The sequence below is a fragment of the Podarcis bocagei genome (assembly GCF_964188305.1).
Source record: "Podarcis bocagei genome assembly, chromosome: 13".
In the NCBI taxonomy this organism is placed as follows: domain Eukaryota; kingdom Metazoa; phylum Chordata; class Lepidosauria; order Squamata; family Lacertidae; genus Podarcis; species Podarcis bocagei.
In genome coordinates this window covers 50877710-50894454 of record NC_138138.1, presented here as the reverse complement: position 1 = coordinate 50894454, position 16745 = coordinate 50877710, and the positions used below count along the sequence as shown (strand labels likewise).

Genomic DNA, 16745 nt, shown 5'->3' with positions numbered 1-16745 from the left:
TTTGTATGTTAAGTGGACGAACTGCCCAGCCTCAGATAAATCTACCCCCTCTGTGTTTCTGCAGGAGTTGTTGATCTCGGCGTGCCTCCTAACTGGAAGCAGATGAGGCCTGCGACTCACAAAGGGAGGTAACATGTAGCCCAGGCTTCCTCAAACTTGGCACTCCAGATATTTTGAGACTACAATTCCCATCATCCCTGACTACTGGTTCTGCTAGCTAGGGATCATGGGAGTTGTAGGCCAAAAACATCTGGAGGGCCACGTTTGAGGAAGCCTGGTGTAGCCTCTTCTCAGGGCAGGCAAATCCACTATGGCTGCGTACACGCTGTTCCTTTAAAGCACATCTGAAGGACATTCTTTCCCCCAAAGAATTATGGGCACTGTAGTTTCTTAAGGGTTGCTGGGAACTGTAGTTCAGTGAGGTGTGAGCTGCGGTTCCCAGAATTCTTTGAGGGGAAAGAATGGGCTTTGAAGGCAAAGTGTGTGCATAGCCTGTGCCTCTTTATTGGGCCTGATTGAACGCTCGAGTCACACCCCATGCTGGCTCACAGCCGAAATTACCTATTCCCCTGCGGAGGCTGAGTAGAATGAGACACGGCCAGGGTGGTGAATCATACAGAGACACAGCAGGGAGCCTCCCTTTATGGGGTGAGTACTTTGGGAGGAGGGTGGAGACAGGTACTTTTGATGATTTAATAGTAACTTTTCAGGGTTGCGGGATTGGGAACGACAGCAACCACGCTGCAGCCTGCCAGAGCCTTGCGTCTGCAAGCAGGACTCTTGTGAAGAGGCTTGGAGGAGTTCTCATCTAGCATTCCGTTTGGAGATGCTCCTTTTTTATATTGTTATTTTGGCATTTTACAGTTTGCTCTTAATGGAGAATACATGTTGGATTTTTATGGCTGTTTTAAGATGCTGTTTGCCTCCCTGCGGGGCTCTTGTGAGCAATTTTTAAAACGTAAGCCTGGCAGGTAGTGCAGGTGGTCTTCCTTATTTTTATATTTTTTAAAAACTTATTTATGGTACCTAAGATGGCTTTCAGTGTTTTTTTGGTGAATTCTCAGCTGTGCCGGGTTCCTGCTTTTCAAACGCCTTACGACTTTGCTCTTTTTGACGGGCCTCCAACAAAATAGCAGCACTATGGCCAAGACGGAAACTACGTCTCTGTGCCAACAAGACCCTTCTTGAACTCTGACCTGCGGACTCTTGCAACCAGCATCCTCAATAACCTGTGTGTTCGGTTTTTCTTTTTTCTGTTAATCTGCCCCGTTTCTCCAGGTACGTCCGTGATTCAGGTGACGGCCCACGATGCGGACGACCCTGCCTACGGGAACAGTGCCAGGCTGGTCTATACGGTACTCGAGGGGTTGCCATTCTTCTCCGTCGACCCCCAGACGGGTACACAACGGGGAGGAGGGGGGCAGGTTTGGGGGTGGGAGGGCGATGGTGCCAGTGTCGTCCCATTGCGAAGGGAAGAATGCGGCAAGAGGCCATTGTTGTGCGCTCTTGGGGACTGGGGCAAGTGGGCGGATTTGTGATTTGCCGTGGAATGGCAGATTGGCTTGGAATCACAGAGATGGTTATCAAAGCTGATGATGGAGAAAGCTTCTTCAGCGGGGAGTGCGACACTCCCTTCCTTGCATTTCGGAACAACTGGTTATTAATAGGCCACCCTTTCTCAACTGGGCATCCTCCAGATGTTTTGAACTGCACAACCATGCCCTCCATATTTGGAGGCTGCCAGGTAGGGAAAGACTGCAATAGGCCAAGTTTTAACGCTTGGGAATGATAGAGCCCCTTACAGATGTTCTTTTTATTGGGCGTTTGTTATTTCAATACTGTGTGCACCTGCAAATATTTTGGGTTGACTCCCTGCCTCGCTTCCAACCAGCGCATGCCCTGTAACGTCCTGCCGAAATCCTGTAGCTTTACATACCACCAATGCCCTATTAGTGGGTTTGTTTTTTTACTACCTTTTGTCTTGCTGCTGCACAGGAGCTCCCCTCCAGAAAGAAATAACGTGGTTAACATTGGGGAAGCATCGCAGAATAACATAGGATGATGTGGTGACAGTCCACTATAAATCCTTACTGAGGCATTATTATTGCATCAGTGGCGCGTTGCAGAGCACACTTGCAACACGGCCCCCTCTCCAAAATCTGGAAGGGCTCATAGACAGGCCCTCAAATCCAAGCCTATGCAAGTGTGTGTGTGTGTGTGTGTGTGTGTGTGTGTGTGTGTGTGTGTGCCATAAAGGTAAAGGTAAAGGTACCCCTGACCATTAGGTCCAGTGGTGGACGACTCTGGGGTTGTGCGCTCATCTCGCTCTATAGGCCAAGGGTGCCGGCGTCCAGCTTCCGGGTCATGTGGCCAGCATGACTAAGCCGCTTCTGGCGAACCAGAGCAGCACACGGAAATGCCATTTACCTTCCCGCCGGCATGGTACCTATTTATCTACTTGCACTTGACGTGCTTTCAAACTACTAGGTGGGCAGGAGCAGGGACCAAGCAATGGGAGCTCACCCCGACGTAGGGATTTGAACCGCCGACCTTCTGATCGGCAAGCCCTAGGCTCTGTGGTTTAGACCACAGTGCCACCCGCGTCCCAACTAGTGTGCCATAGGGGAGGTTTAAAGGTGCTGTCATGCAGCCTCTGAGCTGCCCCCTTCTTCTCTGCAAGTCTATCCAATCACCAGTGACTCATCCCATCAACCTCCATCTGTTTGTCCAGCTTCATGGTCACGTGAACAACAACCTCTGAATCTGTTGGGTCGGCCACCTGTCTTTACATTCATCCAGATCATAGTGCCTCTACCCAGTGACTCTGACCAGCCCTGCTTGGCTTCACCTGTCTCTTCCTGAAGTGTAGGTGTGTGGCCCTGGGTGCCCATGACATCCGCTCTGTGTGATCTGCCTTGCGGCTGCAGTCAGCCATTTCAGCTCAGCAGTGATTTCAGCTTGTGGAAGCTAGCCAGGGCTGCATACCTAGCCTAGCATCCCATTCTCATCGCCAGTGAAGTGTAGGTGGCTTCCCACGAGGCAAGACACAGTGATAACAGCAAGAACCTTTCTTGAACTACATTGCTGGGAAACAGAGGCAAAGCAACTGCCTATATACATTTCTGAAAACCTGGGCCACTCCCACTCCCAACGTGATTGGCTGTCTAAACTTCCAAACTGCGAATCATGACTCAAGAGTTGAATGGCCAATGGCAGAGGCCCAAATCCTGTAATGTTCTGCGATTGGACAAGATGTATCGAATCAGAACACGGGAGCTCAGAATCCTTAGTCCAGACTCAAGTTCAGGCAAACACAGACCACTGAATACATAACACTTCCTTCCCTTTAGGTGGAGCTAATTGAGAGGATGGAAGGGAAATTTGCAGGGTGGGAATCTATCATCTGTCTGTCTGTCTGTCTGTCTGTCTGTCTGTCTGTCTATCTATCTATCTATCTATCTATCTATCTATCTATCTATCTATCTATCCTGGTCCTTCACCCACTGCTTCTTTTGCCACTCTCTCTCTCTCTGATACTTCTCCTTCTTCCTCCTGCATTTTAGGTGTGATCCGGACAGCGACCCCCAACATGGACCGGGAAACCCAGCAAGAATTCCTTGTCGTGGTTCAGGCCAAGGACATGGGGGGCCATGCCGGGGGTCTCTCAGGAAGCACGACCGTCACTGTCACACTGAGCGACGTCAATGATAACCCGCCTCGCTTCCCTCAGAGTAAGTTGGGAAGGGATAGTCAGCATCAGACCTTGGTTCTTTCTATGGATGCGGCCGTATTTTCATGTACAGGGCATAAAGGCTGGTGTGGGGGAGGGTGTGGACAGGACATGCCTGCCACTTTACAGTGGTACCTCGGGTTACATACGCTTCAGGTTACATATGCTTCAGGTTACAGACTCCGCTGACCCAGAAATAGTGCTTCAGGTTAAGAACTTTGCTTCAGGATGAGAACAGAAATTGTGGTCCGGCGGCGCGGCGGCAGCAGGAGGCCCCATTAACTAAAGTGGTGCTTCAGGTTAAGAACAGTTTCAGGTTAAGAACGGACCTCCGGAACGCATTAAGTACTTAACCTGAGCTACCACTGTATTGGGGGAACAGAGGATTTTAGAGGCTGACCAGAAACTTCAGATTTTAATAGAAAGCTGGGATTGGACCCAAGTTTGCAAAGTAAAGCAAAGCAAAACCCACAAAAGAAAGCAACAATTCCTAGCCTCCCTAGCCACTTTTGCTACTCGTTTCCATGTTACAGTGGTGCCCTGCAAGACGAATGCCTCGCAAGACGAAAAACTCGCTAGACGAAAGGGTTTTTCAGTTTTGTGCTGCTTCGCTAGACGAATTTCCCTATGGGCTTGCTTCGCAAGACGAAAACGTCTTGCGCTTTTTTCTTAAAGCCGCTTGAAGAGGCGCAGTTGCAACGGACCGTGCTTTGCAAGACAAAAAACATCGCAAGACGAAAAGACTCGCGGAACGAATTATTTTCGTCTTGCGAGGCACCACTGTAGTTTACTAAATTTGAGCCGCCAGATAGCTCAGAACTAAGGACTTGCTAATCAAAAACGTTGGATCTGAGCTGTCTACCGGCAAAATTGTCTTGCTTGGTTCTTAACTTTGTTAAGGAGAGGCAAGATGTTCCTGGGACAGGTTTTGCAATCTAATTGGATGTTTTGTTTACGGTTTAGCCTCGGAGACTAGCATATTAAACGTTTTTAATGTAACCACACACAAAACTGCAAAGAAACGCAGCTCATGCGCTCACAAGGAAACCTGCGACATCCTCAGACGTTACGTTATCCTTGACGCTAACGATTGTTGAAAAATATGTAACAGGCGAACAAATACTGTAAATGTTTTAAGAGCGTGATTATGAATTAATGCAGGATGTTGCAATGTCTTCCTTTCGTATTCATGATGTGTGAAGTCGTAGGGGAGAAGGAAGATCAGGAAAGGAGACGATGTTTCTTGAATAATGAAATCCGGCCGGTCGGTTCATGGTAGTCCACTCACCCTTTCCTGCTTCTCATGTAGTCCCAGTTTAGCGGGGCAAAGGACTGAGCAGGGCTGCTTGGAGCACAGCAAGGGCGCACACACTGTACCTTTAAAGCACATTCGAAGCACATTCCCCTCAAAGGGGATTCTCAAAGAATTCTCCCCTCAAAGAATTCTGGGTGCTGTAGTTTGTCAAGGGCTGCTGGGAAGTGTGACTCAGTGAGGGGTAAACTGCACTGCCCAGAATTCTTTGAGGCAGGGGAATGAATCTGCTTCGAATGTGCTTTCAGGGTACAATGTGTGCTTAACACAGTCTGAATCAGTAGCTGCCACTTTGCAGTGTGTAGATGGGTGTGTGTGTTTAAAATGACTCAAGTCAGAGGCAGCCCATTGAAGCAATGAATTAAAGTGACAGGAAAGGACATTACGACTAAACATCAGGAAGTGCTTTCTGTCAATAAGAGCTGTTTGACAGCGGAACAGTCTCCCTCGGGAGGTTGCAGACTCTCCTTCCTTGGAGGTTTTCAAGCAGAGGTTGGATGGCCATATTAATGATGATGATGATGATGATGATGATGATGATGATGATAATAATAATAATAATAATAATAATAATAATAATAATAATAATTTATTATTTGTTCCCCGCCCATGTGGCTGGGTTTCCCCAGCCACTCTGGGCGGCTTCCAACCGAATATTAAAAACAATACAGCGTCAGACATTAAAAACTTCCCTAAAGAGGGCCGCCTTCAGTTGTCTTTTAAAAGTAAAATAGTTGTTTATTGCCTTGACATCTGCTGAGAGGGCGTTCTACAGGGTGGGTGCCACCACCGAGAAGGCCCTCTGCCTGGTTCCCTGTAATCTCACTTCTCGCAGTGAGGGAACCGCCAGAAGGCCCTCGGCGCTGGACCTCAGTGTCCAGGCTGTATGATGGGGATGGAGACGCTCCTTCAGTTCTACAGGACCGTCTGTCTGTCATGGATGCTTTAGCTGAGATTCCTGCATTGCAGGGGGTTGGACTAGATGGCCCCTGGGGGTCCCTACAATTCTATGATTCCATGATATGATTGGGTAGTCTTCAGCAGAGAATTGGTGTGTACGCACCGTGCATTTAAAGCACATTCACACATACAAAATCCTGGGAACTGTAGTTTAAGGGTCTGGTGAATGCAGCTCTGTGGGAAGTAAATTACAGTTACCAGGATCCTCTGAGGCAGGGAGTGATGTGCTTTCAATGTGGGCTGTGTACACAGCCTACTTTTGCTAGTGCAAGAATTTCTGCTCGTGCAACAGAAATCCCCCTCTGTCGCCTGTCCCCACATTCACTCTGAAAGGTTCAGGCAGCCCTTAGGATTTAGGGTGCTGGAGATGCAAAGAGGTGGAGGGAACGTTCTTTCATATGTGGTGGACTTGTAAAAGGGCAAAAGAGTACTGGGAAATGATCCATAACGAATTGAAAACAATGTTTTAAAGTGCTTTCCCCCCCTAAACCAGACAGAGTCTTTCTGTTGGGGATAATTCAGACTGAGATTCCCAGGTGTCAAAAAAGGTTATTTATGCATGCTACTACTGCGGCCCGTGTTTTGTTAACCCCAAAATGGAAAACAAGCGAGTTCCCAGCTAAAGAGTGGCAACTTAAGCTGACAGAATATGCGCAGCTTGCAGACTTAACATATAGAATAAGAGAACAAGAAGAACATACGTTTAGAGAAGATTGGAAAATGTTTATTGAATATATGGGGGCAAATTGTGTACACTTGAAAACTTTGGCAGCATTAAGAAAAATTCAACTGTGTGAGTAAGTTTTCACGGATGTAATAATGGGATACTGAATGGTTTAGTTTCTGTAAAATAAGCAGGGATTTATGATATGCAAAATGAGCCGTGGAAAGAGAAGAAGGGAAGTCATTGATGTTTTAAGGATGTTTAAATGAGTATTTAAACTGAAAAACAGAAAATATAATAATAATAATAATAATAATAATAATAATAATAATAATAATAATAATAGATAGATAGATAGATAGATAGATAGATAGATGATAGATAGATAGATAGATGATAGATAGATAGATAGATGATAGATAGATAGATAGATAGATAGATAGATAGATAGATAGATAGACAGACAGACAGACAGACAGACAGACAGATAGATAGATAGATTTAGGGGGACATAGAGGGAGAGGAGTGGGAAGGTTCTGCTGGTTAGCCAAAAGTCCTTGCTTTGTTGGCTGCCGCCCATTCTCTCGCATACACACGCCTGTTTCTCTGCACTTCCTTCCCATCCCCCAGGCTCCTACCAGTTTTCCGTGGTAGAGACTGCACCTCCCGGCTCTGCCGTGGGGCGGTTGCGAGCGCACGACCCCGACGAAGGGGAGAATGCTCTGCTGGCCTACAGCATTCTGGACGGAGGAGACGGGGCCGAAGCCTTCGCTATCCACACCGATGCGCTGGGACAGGATGGGATCATCACAGTGAAAAAGGTTGGTGGAGGCGCCCCCAATCTGGGGGTACCTTGGAATTAGGGGGGCTATGATCCTCCTCCCTCCCTCCCAGGGACCACCCCCTCCATTTGCCCCTCAGGCAGCAAAAGATGGGAGCTGTGGGTTCTGAAGGATTCAACAAGTTCATGGAGGGGAAGACCACTGATGATGAGGATAATGATTTCATATATTGAACTTATATACCACCCTATACCTGGAAGTCTCAGGGCAGTTCACAGAAAAGATCCCAATATATAAAATCAAAATAAGAACAAGTAACGCCTGCCCCCCAAAAGAGCCACATTTTAAAAGGGTATATTATGTCAATCAGGTCAACCAAAGGCCTGGTTAGAAAGGAACGTTTTTGCCTGGCGCCTAAAGGCGTATAATGAAGGCGCCAGGCGAATTTTGCTGGGGAGAGCATTTCACAAATGGGGAGCCACTGCAGAGAAGTCCCCGTTCTCGTGTTGCCACCCTCCGGACCTCTCGAGAAGGAGGCACACGAAGGAGAGCCTCAGAAGATGATCTCAGGGTCTGGGTAGGTTCATATGGTCTTTGAGGTATTGCAGTCCTGAGCCAGCAGACCATTTTTATGTTCTGATGTCCTTTAAAGCAGCGGAATAAGTCCTAATGTCCCAGCAAATGTGGTCACCAACAGGATGCTCAGGAAAGTGGGTTTGATGAGACCTGGAACTGGCTGCTAAACTGTCAGCCTGGACTGAGTGATACTGAATACTCAGTAGACGACGACTGAGGCTTCCAGCCTTGCACCTGAGTTGTAGCTTCACGGCCTGCTTTTCTTATTTCCCTGACCCACTCTAAGAAGTGACCCTGACCTTCACTATTCCGCTTCCGCAAGCATCCCCACTGCCGTCTTTTGACGCGGCAGCTAAAAAAGCCAATGCAATTCTGGGCTGCATCAATAGGAGTATAGCATCTAGATCAAGGGAAGTAATAGTGCCACTGTATTCTGCTCTGGTCAGACCACACCTGGAGTACTGTGTCTAGTTCTGGGCACCACAATTCAAGAAGGACACTGACAAACTGGAACGTGTCCAGAGGAGGGCAACCAAAATGGTCAAAGGCCTGGAAACGATGCCTTATGAGGAACGGCTAAGGGAGCTGGGCATGTTTAGCCTGGAGAAGAGGAGGTTAAGGGGAGATATGATAGCCATGTTCAAATATATAAAAGGATGTCACATAGAGGAGGGAGAAAGGTTGTTTTCTGCTGCTCCAGAGAAGTGGACACGGAGCAATGGATCCAAACTACAAGAAAGAAGATTCCACCTCAACATTAGGAAGAACTTCCTGACAGTAAGAGCTGTTCGACAGTGGAATTTGCTGCCAAGGAGTGTGGTGGAGTCTCCTGCTTTGGAGGTCTTTAAGCAGAGGCTTGACAACCATATGTCAGGAGTGCTCTGATGGTGTTTCCTGCTTGGCAGGGGGTTGGACTCGATGGCCCTTGTGGTCTCTTCCAACTCTATGATTCTATGATTCTATGATTCCCCGTCCCATAGAGCTCCCCTCCCTCTTTCCCTCTGGTTCCCCGCTCTAACTTGCCCATACCCTCCCGCAGCCCCTCGACTTCGAATCGCGCCACTCGTACACCTTCCGCGTGGAAGCCACCAACACGCTCATTGACCCCCAGTACATCCGCAAAGGCCCCTTCAAGGACATGGCCACCGTCCGCATCACAGTGGAGGACGCCGACGAGCCCCCGGCCTTCTCCCGCTCCGACTACCACCTCGCCGTCTACGAGAACAGCCCCCCGGGGACCCTGCTGGGCAAGGTGACAGCCGTGGACCTCGACTCCCCCAGCAGCGCCATCCGGTAACGGCAAACGGGGGGCCGCAGGAGCAGGGGTGGGGTGGGGACTGTGCAGATTAGCATCTGCCTGCCTTGTGTGTGAAAGTTACAGTTGCTCCGTTTGTACCTGGTTGCCACGACAACCTGATGCCCCAGGTTCCCCCCCATCTTCTAGATACTCCATCCTGCCGCACACAGACCCCGAGCGCTATTTCAGCATCAACCCTCAGGACGGGACCATCCTGACCTCTGTGCCTCTCGACCGGGAGCTCTTGCCCTGGCATAACATGACCGTGGTGGCAACAGAACTTGGTAAGGGACAGGTGGGTTTGGGGAGGGCCAGGTGGGTGGCTCTGGGATGTGGTGGCTGGGTTTGGGGTATTCATTTGCGGGTTGGATTCCCCCCCCCCCCCGTCGACAGACACCGCAACAAATGCTTTTATTCCACAGTGTGCAATATATATGCCTATTTCCCAATGGGCAAATATTTACTCATTGTCTCTCTCACTCTCTTTCTCTCTCCATGCATCGTTTTGCATGGGATGCACTTCCTCCTTTGCGCCACCTGCCTCGCGCACTTTGCTCCTTTCTGCCATCTTTGTCCCGTGTGGCTCCTTGCTTGTCGTGATCACCGCGCACGTCTGATGTGGCGGTGACGCACTCCTCTGCGTGCCAATTCTGTGGCCTGCGCGCCTTGCTGTGGCTCCGTTTTTGCATGGCTGTATACGCCGGGCGCAATGCGGCTGCTTGATCGCGTGCATCTCCCTACCCCTGTGTAAACGCGGCACGCCATGCGCTGGCCCCTCCCTCTCCTTGGATCTTATGGGGCTGTGTGTATGCACGCTCTAAAATGCTGTATTTGCATGGGTGACAATTTCTGTGTACCTGCCTTGTGTTCATTTTTGTGCAACCTCCTAACTACCCCACCTTATGGTCCGCCTGGCATGCGCTCCTATGCCCCCTCTTTGCCTGCTGTAATCTCTCTGGTCCTATGGCTTCGTATGCACACTTGTCACATGGAACTGCCCTGGCCTGGGGCTGCTGATCTGTACGGCTTTCCCCCTTTGCAACTTAAACATTTTTCAATTGGGGGGTCCTGGTGAATTTCCCGTTGTGTGTCCCTCCGTGTCGCCTGCATTCCATTCCCGGCACGTCCCGCGTGGCTTTTCCTCGGCCGCCTCACGCTGTGTGTGGGCTGTGTGCTTCTCCCCATCCCCCCGCTCTTGCCCCCAGACAGCCCCACACAGGCCTCCCACGTCCAAGTGGCCATCCAGATTCTGGATGTCAACGACAACCCACCCCAGCTGGAGCACAGCTATGAGCCGTTTGTCTGTGACAATGCTGCGCCCGGCCACGTAAGTGCTACCTGGGACCTGCTACGGGTAATAACGCCCACCGGTTTGGCTATTGGGGTGGAGCTAGGCGGCACATATTGTTATAGGAATGTACTAGATAAAATTTAAAAGAAATATACAGTAGTATGAGTACATTCATTTGTAAAAAAAGGAATATACAACGGGATAGACGTGTAGTCCAATGTGTTGGTAGGTATATGATTTGGGGGGGGGGGTTGTCTTTGTTTTTTCACTTTGTTTTTCTTTTCTTTTTTCAGATATATAAAATTTGTATATAATCTCGGTATACATGTTGGAAAATATATTATAATAAGCTCTGTAATGTAATTTGTTTACCAATGTAATATATGAATGTTAAATAAATAAAACTGGGGGGGGGAGGGATGGAGCTAGGCGAGGAGGTTGCAGCATAGCTGTCAACTTTTCCCTTTTCTTGCAAGGAATCCTATTCGGAATAAGGGAATTTATCTTTAAAAAAGGGGAAAGTTGACAGCTATGGGTCGCAGCTTGGCTCCGTCACCCCTTTCCTTTCCCCTTCTCCTGCTAGTTGGTGCAGCTGATCCGAGCGGTGGATCGAGACGAGGACGGGAACGTGAGCCGCATCATAATCCGCTCCCCCCTTGGGGCCAGGGACCCGAACGTCACTGTGCGAGACAACAAGGGTGAGGGATTGCTCTCAGGTGTGGCTTTCTCAAACATCCCAGGCGGTTGGCAGGCAATCTCAGATAAAGCTGGTCATCTAGTCCAGTGGCCTGGGAGGTAGTGAGATACAGTGGTGCCCCGCAAGACGAATGCCTCGCAAGACGGAAAACTCACTAGACAAAAGAGTTTTCCGTTTTGGAGGTGCTTCGCAAAACGAATTTCCCATGGGCTTGCTTCGCAAGACGACAATGTCTTGCGAGTTCCTGCTGTTTTTCCCCCTTTCCCCCCCTTTTTCTAAGCTGCTAAGCCACTTATCAGCTGATCCGATCAGCAGATAAGCCGCTAAAAGCCGCTAATAGCGCTAATAGCGCTAATCCGCTAATCCTTCAATGGGCTTGCTTCACAAGACGAAAAAACCGCTAGACGAAGAGAATCACAGAACGGATTCTTTTCGTCTTGCGAGGCACCACTGTAATCTGGGGGGGGGCACTAAGAGGCAAGGGCTGGGGGGCTGGTTGGTGGTGGTGACGGCTGGAGGTGTAAATGACAATCAGACCTTGAAACGCTGGTATCCCTGGATCTAGTTCATCAACTTTGCTGAATTAATTAAACTAAATAGTTTTAATTGGATTTTGAATACATGTGCAATGAATCGTTACTGTTTAATTTTATTGTGTTATTATCTTCCTTAGTGGGTCGTGCCGACTGCTATTCTGAATGGTGCTTTTTGTAGGGCAGGGGACATTGGGCATGAGTTTATGGAACCAAGGAGCGGGGTGGTGGGAACCACAGATCTCGACTCATTTCAGAACGGTTTCAGGTCTGAGTTGGCCTTGGGCTCTTCCAGGAGAGGGAAAAGGGGACTGCAACCTTGCTTCTTTAGCTTGATCTCTCTGTGGCTTTTGACACACCATCAACCGTGGCATCCTCTCTGTGGGATGTGTGTTGGGGGCACTGCTTTACAGCAGTTCCAGTCCCCCCCTGCAGGATCATCTCGGGAGAGTGGCATTGGAGAAAATGCTCCTCAGCCTTGGCATCTATGTTTTGGGGTGCTGTGGGGCACCCTTTCCCCCCTAATGCTACTTAGCATATGAAACCCTTAGGAATGCTCACCAGGCGGTTGGTACCTACAGTATGTAGCCTCTGAATTGAGAATGGCCAGGCAGGCTCTGAACCACCATCTGGCCACAGTGGAGGGCTGGATGAGTGCCAACAAACGGAGCTTAAACCCTGGAAAGACAGAGGCCCTGTGTGCGAGTGCTGCCCACGTCCAGGGCGTAGTTCAGTTACCTGTTGCAGACAGTAAAGGAAGGAACAGGTACATAGCCTGGGGCCGCGCTGGATCCATCTTTGTCACTCAAGGCACAGATGGCACCAGTAGCTGTCACGGTTGTTGTTTGTCGCTAATTAAATTTCTGTACTACCCTTCGTCCGAGGACCACAGGGCAGTCTGCAATATGAAAACACACAAAAAACATACCATAACAACAAAGGGAAATGATAACCTTGACACACAGCTTCAAAGACCATAGATTGTTTCATTAGCCAAAGTCTAGGAGTGCCTTTGACCACATTTGGTTGCAGCTGCTCCTCGGCTGACATAGCTTGGCTGCCATGACTTTGGCGCTGAGAAGCTCAAGCCTGGATTTCCACAACGTGGTCTCTATGTGGGGCTTCCCCTAGAAGGGGCAGCCGGCGCAGGATACAGAAACTAGGTTGACCCAGGGCATCCCATCAGCACCTCTGCCACACAAGCTGCCAACACGGGCGCAGTTCAAGATTTGCCTTTCGGCATTTAAAGCCCTAAGCAACTTGACTGCAGTTCCTGCACTGCAGGGGGTTGGACTACATGACCCCTGGGGTCCCTTTGAACTCTACAGTTCTGTGGTTCTAACTTGAGACCAGTACAGTGGTACCTCGGGTTAAGTACTTAATTCATTCCGGAGGTCCGTACTTAACCTGAAACTGTTCTTAACCTGAAGCACCACTTTAGCTAATGGGGCCTCCTGCTGCCGCCGCACCGCAGGAGCGCGATTTCTGTTCTCATCCTGAAGCAAAGTTCTTAACCCGAGGTACTATTTCTGTGTTAGCGGAGTCTGTAACCTGAAGCGTATGTAACCTGAAGCGTATGTAACCTGAGGTACCACCGTATATCTGAGGGACCCCACTGCCTAGCAACTGCGCTTCTCAGATGGGGAGTTGCAGAGAGTTGTGTGCTTAGCCTGTTGTACAAACTAGACTTTTAGTGTTGCAGCTCCAGCTCTCTGGGATCAATTACCAGCTGAAATAAGACCATCGCCTAGTGCCAGGATGCTTAGGTGCCTACTGAATCCATTTTTGTTTAGGAGCGCTTTCCCCAAGGGGTACCCCAATCATTTATGGAATATCAATTTTATAGCTGAGAAAATTGTTTTGTTTCTGATGTTTGTAGGGTGGCCTTACTGTTTTGAAGGGTTTGTTGATATTATGATTTTCAGAGCTCTCTCTCTCTCTCTCTCTCTCTGTGAGTCTTAACACCGCTTTATGCTGCAGTCTATAAGTTTGTTCCCCTAACCGCCTTTCATCTTCTCCCTCCCCAGATAACTCTGCCTCCTTGCTACTTCGTGCCGCCCGCCTGCCCACCCAAGGCGGGTCCCTGCTGGTGCCGCTGGAACTGGTGGACGGGGGCTCTCCCACCCGCACAGGCTCCCCCACCCTGACCGTCAGCATCTGCCGGTGTCGGCGCGATGGGGCCATGCACTCCTGCGGGGCCGAGGCCCTGGGCTCCCCGGCAGGCCTTAGCACGGGCGCCCTTCTTGCCATCCTCGCCTGCGTGGGCACTCTGCTTGGTGAGAAAGAACAGGGGCTGCACTCAGGCGGCAGAAATGGGGGCTGCGAACTGGGGAGGGGGGAGGAATTCGGTTCCTTCCACACTCCAGTGAGAAGATCGGCAATTCACACTTCTGCACCAATACGCAAACTGAAACATAGCTAAACTTCAGAGTTCACGCTTTTCAGAATTTTGTGACGCAGTTCACCAAACAAACAACTGGTGCAAACATGTTTATGTCAGGGGGAAGTGTGCGAAAAAAATGTTACTGCAAATTACGTACAGAAATGCATTGTGTTGGGGGGAAATTGCTTGCGAAATTTTGCATCTTAGCTAAAACTGCGTGCAAGAATGTAATTATGGGAAATCTGCGCTAGAACAAATTTTCGCAAGGATTTTTTAAAATTGCAATTTACTGCAGAAATGTTGAGAAGTGAATTTAAGAGCGTTTTTTTAAAAATGAGTAACTGCAATTGATCGATTTGCCCATCCCCACCGAATACCCAGACAGGGCAGGGGTAGATTTTCAGAATGAGTGGAATCAATGATTCCTGGAGATGGAGTTTCAAAACTAGGAAGAGGCTGTTTATCTAAATCTCCAATGTTTATCTAAGGATGGATCTCGGACAACAACAACAAAAAAAAAACCAACAGCTTGAAATGTGAACGTGGGCTTCTGTTAACAGTGCCAGGGTTGAGACAGAATCCTGTGGTCAAGAGCAAAGCAGTAGAGTGAGCCACTCTTATGGTATTCCAAGAATGTGCGCCTTGCAGATCACGAGCTCAGAAAAAGTCACCGAAAAGATCTGAGAGCAGAGGCTGGGTGCCAAGGATGGGTGTCAAAACTGAGCAGAGGACCTCTAGAAACATGGAGGGTGGACTTCTTTTTTTAAACTTTATTCCAAAACCGAAAAAGAATTACAAACATCAAATTCAAAATCCATATTCGTTTTGTAACATAAGCTCATAGCTGACTAAATTAAAATATACCTATTGCTATAGACTTCCCTTTGTTGTATATAAATGCAGCACAATTAAAAATATTATATTAGAAGTTCCCCTATACCCCCCACTCCCCTTCACCCATGTGTGATGTCAAAAAATTTTTACTTCTTCCATCTTGTGTTGTTGTAATTATGGAGGGTGAACTTTTGAGAATGAGCCTTTTCTACCTCCACTGAAGATGGAGTGGAGAACAGCTCTGCTGCACCCCGGTGCTCCTTGTGGGTTTCTGGCCGCTGTAAGAACAAGATGTTGGACTCGATGGGCCATTGACCTGGCCTGGGAAGGCTCTTATTGTGTTATGTCCTTCTGATTCCACAAGAAGCGTCCAACAAGGCGTATGGGCGTGTGTGGTGATGAAAGCCCTTCTGTTTGTTGTGCCTTGCTAACGCCTGTCCTTCTCCCCAGAGAGCCAGTGTGGTGTAGTGGTTAAGAGCAGTAGACTTGTAATCTGGTGAACCGGGTTTGATTCCCCGCTCCTCCACCTGCAGCTGCTGGGTGACTTTGGGCCAGTCACACTTCTTTGAAGTCTCTCAGCCCCACTCACCTCACAGAGTGTTTGATGTGGGGGAGGAAGGGAAAGGAGAATGTTAGCCGCTTTGAGACTCCTTCGGGTAGTGATAAAGCAGGATATCAAATCCAAACTCTTCTTCTTCTTCTTCCCCTGCTTCTTTCTGTCCGTGCCCACCACCCGCCTCCCTGCCTCCAGCCCTGGTACTGTTGTTTGTCGCCCTCCGGAGGCAGAAGCAGGCGGCGCTGCTGCCTTTCGAAGAAGAGGACGTCCGCGAGAACATCATCACCTACGACGACGAGGGCGGGGGCGAAGAGGACACAGAGGCCTTCGACATGGCCGCCCTGCAGAACCCCGACGCTGCCCCTCCACCGCCTCAGCAGCGCCGCCTCTTCCGGCGGGACGTGCTCCCCCGCCTGCACTTCCCGCCCTCCTTGCCGACCCGCCTGCCCCCGCAGCCCCACGACGTGGCCAGCTTCCTGGCGGCCCGCCTGAGCGAAGTGGACGCCGACCCCTCCGTCCCCCCCTACGACTCCATCCAGGTGTATGGCTATGAGGGACAGGGCTCCTCGGCCGGCTCCCTCAGCTCCCCGGGGTCCTCTTGCGCGGGCGACAGCGACGCCGGAGGGTACGAGTACCTGGAAGAATGGGGGCCACTCTTCCGAACACTGGCTGAGCTCTACGGCACCCCAGAAGGGCCACCTCCAACCTGAGGGACCTTGAACCGGGAAGGGGTCACATCCACAGAACAGCGCGGCCCTCCAGTCCTCTCTGTCCCTGTCGTGTTGCTTGTTGCTTTCTCCCTTTTGGTTCGCTCTCGGTTTCAGCTTGTCTTCTAGACATCTCCTGTCCTTGTTTGCGGCTGGTCTGTGGCCTACCAGATGTTTCTGAGTCACATCAGTCCCACCCGGCATGGCCGGCAGTCAGGGATGATTGGGGGGGGGTCTGTGGTTGTGCAACATCTGCAGGGCCACAGGTTAGCCACCCCAATTATTCTTTCAGTGCGTCTTTCATTCTCTCGCGGTTTTCCCGCTCCCCAAATCTTTCATGTTTAAATTACTTTGATTTTATTTCGGATTCTTCTCTTCCTTTCTTCAGCTACTTTGCACTTCCAGCTTCCGTCATTCCTTACT

General features: G+C 49.6%; 1 protein-coding gene across 6 annotated transcripts in view; it reads left to right on the top strand.

Annotated features, from left to right (window-relative positions):
• The window catches only part of CDH24 (cadherin 24), a 33832-nt gene extending 17354 nt beyond the window's left edge, over positions 1 to 16478 (top strand). For all 6 annotated transcript variants that reach the window (XM_081167644.1, XM_081167647.1, XM_081167645.1 and 3 more), the window contains 9 exons: positions 1279 to 1398; positions 3564 to 3731; positions 7297 to 7487; positions 9064 to 9317; positions 9469 to 9605; positions 10527 to 10648; positions 11196 to 11310; positions 13870 to 14118; positions 15811 to 16478. In XM_081167644.1, the coding sequence (XP_081023770.1) occupies positions 1279 to 1398; positions 3564 to 3731; positions 7297 to 7487; positions 9064 to 9317; positions 9469 to 9605; positions 10527 to 10648; positions 11196 to 11310; positions 13870 to 14118; positions 15811 to 16325 (1871 nt within the window). In that variant the 3' untranslated portion in view covers positions 16326 to 16478. The remainder of the gene's footprint in view (positions 1 to 1278; positions 1399 to 3563; positions 3732 to 7296; positions 7488 to 9063; positions 9318 to 9468; positions 9606 to 10526; positions 10649 to 11195; positions 11311 to 13869; positions 14119 to 15810) is intronic.
• The last annotated feature ends 267 nt before the right edge of the window (positions 16479 to 16745 follow it).